Genomic DNA, 12,215 nt, shown 5'->3' on the forward strand with positions numbered 1-12,215 from the left:
ATGAAATGTTTTCATTCTGGTTAATATACCGTGTCATTATATCTTCTCAAAGGCAGGCGACTCATCACAGATTTGAACCCCGCTTCCCTTGATCTAATGTATCTCGTGGTTGCGTAACCAGCACATATTTAGTCAAAAAGCTAAGTGCTACACCTTGTTGCTTTTTCTTGCTTTTCCTGTCATTTTCTGTTGTATTTCATTTGCGAGCTTAAGGGTGAACTTATACATTAAGATGCAATTACAGTATAATGCAAATTGATTAAATTTTGTGGTATTAGCCCAAAATTTTAGCATGCTTTAAGTGGTTAGACAGTTAACGAAAGTATCTGCTTGGAGGATCAGACCTTCCAGGTTTATTCACAGACATTGAGAAGTACTTCACTTGGAAAGTTTAAAGTCTCAGTGAGGAAGAATGTTAAAGCTTGCTAAACTTGTTTGCACAGATTTATGTAACAATTTTGCGATTTGGGGCAGAGTACATTTTAGTTATTGTGATAGCACATTTCATTCCCATTTTTTTCTCTCTTTTAATTCATCAGTGCCAGTTCTGTCTACAGTAAAGACACAGACACACCAATGGATGCTCAAGATCACTCCAAACCTCAAGGAAGTGATGAAAATAAATCTAACTCTTATCAGATAGTGCAGGTTAGTATTGATATGATTTTATTGACAACTCTCTCAAGATTGGCCCAAAATTTAAGCATGCTAGAAATTAATATTAAAAAAATAAAAGAAAAAAGGCTTTCCTGGAGGTAAGTCATTGTTCCAGAATGTTTAAAGTTTTTTAAAATAATTATATGTCATCAGAGTGGCAGTTAAATCCTTATAATTTAAGTTACATATAACTCTTATAAGTTACATCTTATATAACTCTTATAAGTTACATATACTCTTATAAAAGTGACAATCATTCAATAAAGCTGTCCGATCCAAAGATTGCAGAGTTTCACTCCTAATTTAATACCTGACAAAGAAAATTTCACCAGGTTAAACTTTGAATATGATGATGAACTTATATCTACTGTAGATGCATAGCTTTGTGACTTTATTAAACATTTTATCGCCCTACTATTAAAAGAGACTTTTGTACTACAGTATGTGATGACATGGCCTCACTAAGGAGATTTTTGACGATATATTTGTGATGGGATACAACCAACTTTTTTCGGTTTATATATTTGACTGGTCTCTGTTACATAAAAAACTATATACTGTATACCAGAAGACTCGCAAAATATATGCAGTTTGTTAAAAAAAAACAGTAATATTTAGCGAATATTTGGTTTAGTTGTCTCTCACATATAACTGTATTAGGTAGGAGTCTGTAACAATGTTTGTTTACGTGGTCTGCATCTGTTACAAGTCAAACCTCATCCTCATAACATACATGTCTATATATGGTGAAGATGTATGAATATGTCACTTCAAGATAAAGAGCGTCAAATCTTCTGCCACCAGAGAATATTTCCCTTTTAACTACTTGACAGGGTCAACAATCGTCAATATTAATACAGGTAGTCTCACTGCAGATCATAGCAATGTCCTTTAACTGCAATTCACCCTAAATTTATGTTATGCCCAGTGCTATGTTTATGACCAGCACTACTGTACGGTAGACTGGATACTGGAAGTCAGGCATTAGAAACAGATTAAACCTGGCATATATATATATATGGGAGGGTCATGGACTCATGGGGTTCGAGTCCAGGTCAGCTAAAGTAAGATGGGTGAACGTTGCATGCATGAGAAAGCCATGGTCCCCCTCTCCCCACCCCAATCTTAATTGGTCTTCCAAATTGTTAAAAAGAAGAGGGGGAAAAAACCCAGAATGATATAAAACTGACAACTGGATAGCAACCAGTAATAAGCCGTGCACATGTAGCAGCTAGCATTCGTATTAAACATAACCAAATGTGGTAACTTCCTTCTAAGCTGATATGTTGCTCTAGAGAACATAATCTGTACTTAAGTAACATATATACAGTATCTGTAGGTTTACCTATGGATGTTGTAAGTTATATGCTAGACAAGTACTGGTATTATATTAAGGTAGTACACAGGTTACTGTAATCATAGTTCAATGAATAAACAGCTCTAGATGGAATATGTTTATGAAAACCAGCTCATATGATCACTTCAGATTGTAGAGAAAGGTTAATTTGGATTTGGTTGTGAGAAGAGATAAAGTTGGGAACAAAGTTTTGCCATGCTTGATCATCAAACTTTGATAAACATGCACAGTATCTTATGCTGGTACAAGCAGTTTTTTAATTTCCAGCATAGCGTCCACACAGTTAACTGTATCTAGTTGCAAAGAGGAAGATATTTCTTACTTAATTAATTTCTGTGAGGAGACACTGGCAAGGAGACACAAATGATATGCAAAAGCCGTGCAGTCGAGACTTAATCATTGAACTGAAATTGTCAGTACTTATTGAAATAGTACAAAAATCAGTACTATAAGCAATGCAGAAAGGTTCGTTGAGTACAGTGTACACATCTACTGTAGACGAAAGCAATGCTTCTTCATTCCAGAAGTCCACAATAATCATAAGAAGTCCATAATAATCAATAAAAATTTTGTTGGTTTTGTGAAAAGATAAGAAAAATACTGATAGTCCTACCAACATTTGCCTATTTAAAACCTTTATCTCTAGTATATATGTCATGAATGTTGCTGTAATGTTACACAATATTTTGTCAGCTTGCGTTTGCTGTGTGTTTGCTATGTATAGCAGGAGAAAAAGAAAGAGATTAACATGTGACAAATGTAAGTAAACACTTTGTCAGCGAGATGGAAATTCCTGCATTTTTTGCCGTCACAAATGTTGATGTGGAAATTGTGAGTTCGGACATAATGCCACGAGGGCATATGGGACACAAAGGGTGACAACTTAACAGCTGTTGTACCTAGAGTAGATGTAACAAGACACCATGATTCAGTAACATTAGAAGGTTTGCATCGTACTGTATTGAGATTGTCTCAGAATCTGAGTGGCTTATTCACCGTGTACAGTAATCAATGAACCCTCAATCCCATCCTTTGCAGTATTTTTTCTTTAAAGGGAGACACAAACCCAACCATGTTCTTTAAGTCATATGTGACAGAGATCTTTATTGAAAAATAAATTTAACAAACGGCTAAAACAAATCTTGCTCTCTTTGGGAGATATCCTACTGTATGTACAATCGTGTCGTCAAACTGTCATTTTGTTAATCTGTGATGTCATAGTGCCACGTAGTTCTGAAACCCTATACGTTCTGTTTTTCTTTTCACATTTTCAAACTAGTATGTTAAATATTCAGCACTGTTGAAACTGTTGCAACCCACACCATCAATAAGGAGGTCTTGTCAAGAGCTGCAATAATTTGAATTCAGCTAATTTGCAAACCCATCTCCGTTACAGAATATAAACGTTTAGAGTATCAAATGAAGTGAGAAAAAACAAAAAAATTAAAGTTTTAAGTACGTTTGCGTTGATGAAGCCATATTGAGATCTTCAGCCTTGTGTGTCAAGGAACGTTAAAGCTGTTATAATATATGGAATTAGTTAGATTACTTAGCTGTTTTTTGGGAAGTTATTCATGATGGGTTAATGTAATGTTCATCTCTATCACATCTAGACTAATTTTGATGGTTGATTGTGTTTCAGTTATTACGCACACCTTTCTGTACATAATTGCACGTTAGTAATGAGGAATGAGAGCCCTCTGAAACCAAAACCGTTGAAATTATGACATGGAATATGATCGAGGCTAATACTGTACATGTGTAAAGACTGTCCAACCAATGTAAATCTAGCTCAAGTACATGGAATGGTCCACTTGACATTTAACTGTACCTAGATACAGAACGTGGCATTATGTATTTTTTAATAGAACTGTATGTATTATTTTAGTGCCATAGAACTTACGACATTGTGAATTTTTTTGCAGTATTTACAGAGCCACAGTATTGTGACTTGCCCAGAGTTCCATTTGAACAGTTGTGGGTTGGTCGGTTCGTGGCGAGATTTGAGACTTTACCGCCCAGTCTGAAGTTCTCTTGCAAGTCAAACAACCAGATGTAATTTCCCCCAAATTACTGTACCACTCAAAATAATTCGTCGTATCCAGACAAAAAGCAACAACAGCAAACTTTGTTTCGAGTAGTGTTCACATATTTACATAGCCCAATGTTAGATTTGAAGTGAGGATTCGAATGATGCGGGATTGCATTGCTTTACCCTTCAAAATTCTTTATCATTGCCACAGTCAAGGATGTGAGTAATTCTAGGTTTTGACTGATTATCTGATAAACATTCTAAGATACATCTCATATATAACTAAATTCAGGTTTAACTAGTTCAGGAACTAAGATAAGTACCCTTAAAACTGTCATGAGCTCACCTAGGCTTCAACTTGTTAATGTTTTATTGAAAAATACGGAAGGCTTCCCTTCTGTCAATATTGAAACAGGAATAAGTACTGTAGATATATCATTGGGGGGGGGGGAGCTACCAAGTATGTTACAGTAAACCAAATTCTTGGAATTCCTTGAAACTGCATCAACATTTTTGAAATAAAAGTCAGTCAGTCACTTTATGTCAGTAGCACATACAGTATATGTGGCATTAAACGACTGCAGGGAATTGTTTGAGTAGTTGAGCTATGTGCATCTTAACTTACGCAGGTACAGTAAAAGCCTGTATGGAAATGTTAAATGTCAGCTGCTACAGTCATTAAGTGTAATGTCCACCAGATCGAAAAACAGCATTGAATGATGTTTTCATGTTGATATGGTATCATTACACATGAGAAATTAATAACAGTTTTGAAATTTTGACCAAAAAGGAAAATTCCAGTAATATATAAGTGGTAACTGTAATCTTGTATGTATACATGTGGAGAAGTGGGCTGTTTTCACCCACCGTTTTTGGTACAAGAGAAGTTAAATTCTTAAAACTTCCACCACGTTCAGTGCACAACCTATATATGGTTGTGAGGGTATGTGGTCAAAAGTTGCCCATTTTGCATATCATAGAATGTGCATGATAATTAAGATGGTATATAGGAAATGGGAGGGAGTTGGAGGGTATTGGGGGGAGGGGGAGTGAGTAGTGGGGAGGGGGTTGGGAATGGGTGGTGGGGAAGGGGTTGCAAGTGGGTAGTGGGAAGGGTTTGTGAGTGGGAGGGGGTTGTAAGTGGGTAGTGAGGAGGGGATTGCAAGTGGGTAGTGGGAGGGGATTGCAAGTGGTTAGTGGGGAAGGAGTAGGAACAGGAGAAGTTAACTCACATTCATTTGCATGCTACAGTAAAGCATAACGTGGGAAGGGGTTTGTGAATGGGTGGTTGGGAGGGGATTGCAAGTGGATAGTGGATTGCAAGTGGGTAGTGGGAGGGGTTGTGAGTGGGAGGGGATTGCAAGTGGATAGTGGGAAGAGGATTGCAAGTAGGTAGTGGATTGTAAGTGGGTAGTGGGAAGGGGATTGTAAGTGGATAGTGGGGAGGGGATTGTAAGTGGATAGTGGGGAGGGGATTGTAAGTGGGTACTGGTGAAGGAGAAGGAACAGGAGAAGTAGACTCACATTTATTTGCATACTACAGTATTTACAGCATAAGTCTGCATTGCTGTTGTTTCAATATTTGACAGTGCATGTGTAACTGTTTTAAATATATGGGCAAGTAGAAGACACTTTGGATAATATTAAAAACTTTTAACAAATTTTGAACTGTTTTATATATTTTCAGAGTGATAGTGAAGCAGACAAGAAGGAAGAGGCCATGAGGAGTGACACAGGGGAGCCCCCGGGCGCCGCCACGTATACCAGACAGGTAAGAGAGGCTCTTTCATCTCATGTTGTTCTTCCCTTTCACCAGAGCCGACCATGGTCGTCTTCAAAAACCATGTAGCAATTTGTGGAGCTTGAAGAAACACGATGTTAGCTCTGAAACAAGACAGGACTTTAGGCAGACAATTTATTTCGACAGAGAGGAACTGTAGCCTTAAAAATGAATTATTCAAAAGCAAAGTGATCTAGCAAACACCCTGAATATATTTATTTAAATAAAACAAAAGTGTTAGCAAACTATACTGCTTATCCACTATAGAGCTTGTGTAAGAGAATGTGTAAAAGTTAGTTGGCCTGACATTTCAACCCTAGCAGGCTAAAATGACAAGTAACAGTAACAGAAGGGACAAATACATGCACAGAATACAGGTTTACAGGTGAGAATGAGGGTGAATGAGCAAGATGAACAGGGTGAGCACAAAGAGATATAATTGATAGATTGAATACATTTATTTGCGATGACATGGCAGTATTTTCTGCGATTATTTAACAGATCTATTGTACTCATGTATACTGTAAATACATGTACTGTCCTGTAAGTAGGCAACTTGTAGTGTTTGTCATTTTAACTCAGAGGTTTTTTTTCCCCCTTCTACTAGGAAAAGTGGGATATAAAGCCACTATTTGAATGTTTAGTAAGTACCCTAAATACTGGTTAAACAGACAGATACTGAGACAGTATATACTTAACATGTAACGTAATGCCTTGACTGGTCTTTCTGCAGTTCTTCACATATTTTTGCAAACATCCTCCCATTGGAAGACAGAAAATGTTTCCGTCATCATTATGGATGCTGCTTGTCTTGTTTCAGGTTTCAGGTTGGATGGGGGATGGATAAGGGAGGGGTGGGTGTCCAGGAGTAAGGTCAATGTCCTGTGATGATGAAAATGCCACCCACTGTAACTGTGGTGGCACCATGCCCATGTCCTTGGGCAGGCCCCAACAGCCCACCATTAGCCCCCATTCCCCCAGCACCAGGGCACTGTTCTTCAAGTTCAGTCAGTCCCCTGATTCTGCTAGTTGGTAAATAGATTAATCTGAGGAAAGTGATGTTTCCTCGAGGTCAGAGGGTGTTAAACTTTGTGAGATAACTTTCCAGCCATATTAGACATGCAATTTAATATGTACATGCTGCATATTCAGATAGCTTTAGTTTGTGAAAAGAATTTACAAGAAGATAAAGTAGTAGTGTGTCATCAGTGACATGAATGCATTGATAAGTCTAGGTTACCATGTATTTACTTCGCTCCTCGCTTACCTGTCTCCTCACAACCTTAGCAGTTAGCACCTCATTCTACCATGACTAGTATGCCCTGGTAATATTTTAACACTGTGCACCCTCAACGACCAGCTCCTCCGGTAGTTGCCCTTCCTTCTAATGAGAATTTACAAGAAGATAAAGTAGTAGTGTCGTCAGTAACATGAATGCATGGATAAGTCCAGGTTATATTATGTCTTTTAAGTCTGCAGTTTGGATCAATTTGATTCTGTAGTTGATTTTATTTGTTTCCCAGTGCCATATATAGTTGAGTGGCATTAAAGGGTGATGAATCCTTGCATCTGGGAATATCACTGGTTTGATTCCCTGTCCGGCCAAAGTAGACATGTTTTCGTCATCAAGGAGAAATCCTGGCTCTTACCTTCTGATTGGGCCTCCAATTAATTTGTATGAAAAAATACGAAATGAGCTATACTGTATATATTGGATCTGACTTTGAAGTGTATCTGTAGGTTACAAACCATTTGGCTTCTCCTACAAAGAGTCTATATATGGCTCCTTAGCTACGTAAATACTGTAACTGGCTTCCATCCAGCAGGTTATTACTGTACATACATGTTTAGTCTTATTATTATTTAGACATTCATCACAGCCAGATACTAGTTTACTACTCTTTCATGCCCAGAACACGCATTGATTCATGAATAATCAGCGATAATATCTGGCTGGGTCTGAAATATATTCCTGGTTGGCAATTTATTGCAAATCAAGGAGAAATCCACGCTCTTACCTTCTGAAATGGGCCTCCAATTAATTTGTATGAAATACGAAACAAGCTAATACTGTATGGATATGACTTTTAAGTATACTGTACAGTAGGTTACAAGTCATTTGGCTTCTCCTACTTACATACAGTCTAGATACATGGCTCCTTAGCAACGTAAATAACTGGCTTCCATCCAGCAGGTTATTACTGTACATGTTTTTTAGTATTGTTTTTTAGACTTTCACCACCCACAGAGACTGTTTTCATAGCCAGATACTAGTTTACTACTCTTTCATGCCCAGAACACGCATTGATTCATGAATAATCAGCGATAATATCTGGCTGGGTCTGAAATATATTCCTGGCTGGCATTTTCATTGCAGACAAAATTAAATTATCGCTTGATGTATGTTATGGGTCAGTCCGCAGCAAGCTCACTCACCAAGAGAGCAGAATGCTGTATTTTCAACAACGAAAGAATTCAGACTTTTACAATATGATTATAAATAACATTTTGCAATAAGAAATAAAAATTCAATGCATTATATATATCACAGTATGGATAAAACAAACTCAAGTATCATCTTAAAAGTTCATATGAGATCATATGAAACTTGCCCAAGTCTTCAGTTCTTTATTTAAGTCTTGTGAAATAGGTACAAATAGACAACCTGTAATATAGTCTTCAGTTCTTTATTACAGTCTTGTGAATTAGGTACATAAGACAACCTGTATATCTTCCAAAGCAAATTAAAGTTTGCTTTGCTCTGTTGGGGAGTAGATTATCAGAAATACTACATCTTAACCACACAGCATTTACGATGAGGGTCTGAGATTTGCATCTCCCTAAAGTCTGCTAAAATTGGTGTGACAAACCCCCATGCTCAGGAAATGTCAATATGGAAACTAAAGAAAGCATTATTACCCTACCTCCTCAAAGTTGGAATGCAAAATGATCAATGTTTATGCAAATAGGTGCAAAACTTCATATTTTTTTTAGTATGGTTAAGTAGTTTTTTATTCCTCATCGAAATATCCATATTTTAACTGTCAAGAGAAAGAGTTTACTGCATTCATCAACAACTGCAATTTGCAAATTTACTTCGTTCCTCGCTTACCTGTCCTCCCTACAACCGTACAGTAGCACTCTCGTTCTACCATGCCTAGAACGAACATGACTATAACATAGGGTTTGTGTTTAATAGCATATAATCAAGTGTTAAACTGTTTAGTTTCTTCTAATCTTTTCCTAATGTTGCAACGCTGTGTAGAGTGTATTCTATTAAAATCTGTACACTCACTACTACTGGGCTTTTAAATCATACTTTCTAAAAGTAATGCGCTATTATAAAGATTTTTCATTGTTTTTCATGGAGGTGTTCACACCAAAGCTGATATGAATGGATGTCTGTTCCATTACCATGACCATGACCATTACATGAATAAATTTAGGTACATTTAAACATAAAGGCACAAGTTTACCACGGGTGTAGTTTTTTTTTCTCGAAACGGTAGCTGCCAGAGGAGTAGGAGCAAGTGGACAGTGCTGAAATATTACTGGTTTTGAATTTAGGTATGTACGTAGGAATGTACAGGAGTAGACAAAAGACAAGGCAAGCATCGATTCTGGTAAACTACCCACACCCAGTAACCTTTTATGTTTTCTTCTTACCCACTACTGTAGTTTAGCATGGATGTAAGAGGTTCGTTTGCAAGTGGAAAAATAAAGCAAAGCATATATTTTCATCGCATTAATGCAAAACATTGCACACCCATTCTCTAACTAGTCAGTTTAAAAACCTTGTTGGCTCTGGTGGTACAAACTATATGGAAATAAATTCCAATAGTACTTTCCAGACCAGCTGTTTTTAAGCTGGAGAGCTTTTAGGTTCATGCCTGGGCTGATTATGTTCATTTTGGCTGAGTCACCCTGTATGAACTACACTTTATAATGCTACTTTGTCATGATTATCTGCGTTCAGTGAAAGGACTTAATTTACTTTAACCCACGACAGCTGTGATGTTTGCTTTTTTTCTTGTTTTTGAGGTATTTTAGGGTATATAGTGTTTCCTTTTTCATTTGTTTAACAATTCTGTGTGTACATACATTAATTACACTCTCGTCAGCTGGTTCAGTCCAGTACGGTTGCACTGTCAGTAACGTGAAGGGTAGAATCATGTATCCTGCAATTTTCTGTCATCAGGATCATTAAAGTCGATGAGCTGTCGAACGACTGTGTCCAGGCTGTATTGTTTAAACATGTGCGGAAATTGCACACCATTTCAGTATGAAATCTGCTGGGCTATGTCATTTGAGTTACAAAAAAAAGGGAGAATTTTCAGACTTGAAGGGACATATTGGATAATGTTAATATTAAAAATGAGGCAGTTACGATTTACTGGACAAACTTGTTGGTTGAAGGTTATCAGTATGGTCTCTTATTATATGCTAGAAAGTCAAGAAATGGTCACTTGATGTTGAAAGTTTTACTGCTTCCCAAAAGGTTATTTTAACGAAGAGATATTCCATCCAAAGGGATTTTAATGAGATGGAGAAGGAGGATTTATATTGAAACATGTCTGCAAAAATGTCGGCAAAAACGGTCGACTACTCTAGAAATATCGAATGATTTCTAAATGATCTGGGGACCAGTGTCACATTTTAGCTGCCAATGGAATATCCGGACATAAATTATCTCCTTTTACTAGTTTCAAATGCCAGGGAATATTTTGAAATATTAGAACCGCCAGGAAAAAACCAAATTTATAGACCTCCGTGTTTTAATGCGTGACATAGAATGGCTGTACCTGCATAATCACATTTTTCAAGCAGGAGTTATCTGTGCTGTACCGTACTTTAGATTAATATGGGAAGGTGTAACTTAAAACGCAACGATGTGTAAATTCTTTCACCACTGTCATACGACAATATCACAATGCAGACAATAGATACTAATAGCGCCTTTTGTAAGCTCATGTTTTTATGGTTTAATGGAAATTAATTTTAACTGATATAGAGTGCAACAAAAAATTTAAAAAATGTAAGGTGATAACAAAAAAGTGATAAAGTATTCGAAATTGTTCAAGTTTCTACACAATTGCCAAGTTCCATTTTTGAAACGCACAGAATCACTTTGAAACAAAACTTTTAAACCTCAAAAATAATCCCTGTTACAACTAAATTATTTCCTGTTTTACAGGCATATGAGATACTCTCTTGAACAGGAATCTTATTATTTTTGCATGACAGTGTCAAATAACATCCTCGCTTGATGCAAACTACATGGGAAGGGTCTTTTTTATCCTCCCAACTCAGTAGTGAAGCAATCTTTGAAAGTGAGCAGAGGTAGATCATTGGAAAGATAACTCTTAACAAATCTTTGTTTTCCATTTCAAGCTAAGAAAACAAAGTCTTACTTAGTTAAACGGCCAATCTGAAGTTGGGCCTCTATGATGAAGCCGTATAGGAAGCTGAAGGTAGTGCCTCTCGCATCAGCTCATTGCTGCATGGGAATTAATCAGCGAAACAGAGGAAGTGATGTGTTACTAGTCTTACATCAGGGCCTGACATAAATTAGATAAATATAAGTAGATGAACAACAAGAGCTAAGAATTTGTTTGTCTAGAACGGGATTGGAATCAGCGACCTCTTAGAAGAGAAGAAGAGAAAAAAAACGCCATGGCAATTATCAACAATGGGAAAGAAAAAGGAATTTAATTGTGTTCTCTAGAATTGGGTTCTGTAATTTTGATGAGGTACATAGGATCTAGGTAAACCCTGTTGGTGGGATCGCATTCTGAAGGACATTGTTTACAACTTTCTTGAGTAAATTAAATTAAATGACTGAACCCTGCAACCATTTCCTTTGTCAAAGGGACCTTATCGAACAGCGTCCTACAATGTACCCGCTGTTTACATGGCAATGAAGAAATACAAATAAATAAAAAGTATTAATAATTTATTTTCTTTGGGTGACAAAAATTTAATTTCAGATGTCCCAGTTGTTCTCATGAAAAATGAGGGGTAATACTGTTCTGCTATATTTCAGGCTGCCAGAGTTAATGCTTGATTACGCTTTGTCACTGAACATGCACTTACGTATACAAAACAGTGAATAGCAAAGGCCGCAACAGCTACTGTACTGTAAGCGAAAGGGCATAGTGCCGGCTTTGTGATTCGATTTGTGCCATCAGCATGGTCAATTTTCAAGAGACACAGTAGACATTTCTGCAAACATTAAATTAAATAGGATTATGAGCACTGTAGTCAACAACAGCCATGTGTCCTGTGGGTTAAGTGTTGAACCCTGTTTAATACATAACTGATTAATTGCTTACAAGCACCACAATTAGTACATCCAGGATACGGTGCTTATTAAGTACTTTAAAATGTAA

General features: G+C 37.0%; 1 protein-coding gene across 2 annotated transcripts in view; it reads left to right on the forward strand.

Moving 5' to 3' along the window:
• LOC139964308 (SUN domain-containing ossification factor-like) overlaps positions 1-12,215 on the forward strand; it is a 53,574-nt gene that overhangs the window by 7,940 nt on the left and 33,419 nt on the right. For both annotated transcript variants that reach the window (XM_071965807.1, XM_071965806.1), the window contains exons 2-3: positions 540-648; positions 5,734-5,817. In XM_071965807.1, coding sequence (XP_071821908.1) covers positions 540-648; positions 5,734-5,817 — 193 coding nt within the window. The remainder of the gene's footprint in view (positions 1-539; positions 649-5,733; positions 5,818-12,215) is intronic.

The sequence above is a fragment of the Apostichopus japonicus genome, chromosome 22 (assembly GCF_037975245.1).
Source record: "Apostichopus japonicus isolate 1M-3 chromosome 22, ASM3797524v1, whole genome shotgun sequence".
Classification (NCBI taxonomy): domain Eukaryota; kingdom Metazoa; phylum Echinodermata; class Holothuroidea; order Aspidochirotida; family Stichopodidae; genus Apostichopus; species Apostichopus japonicus.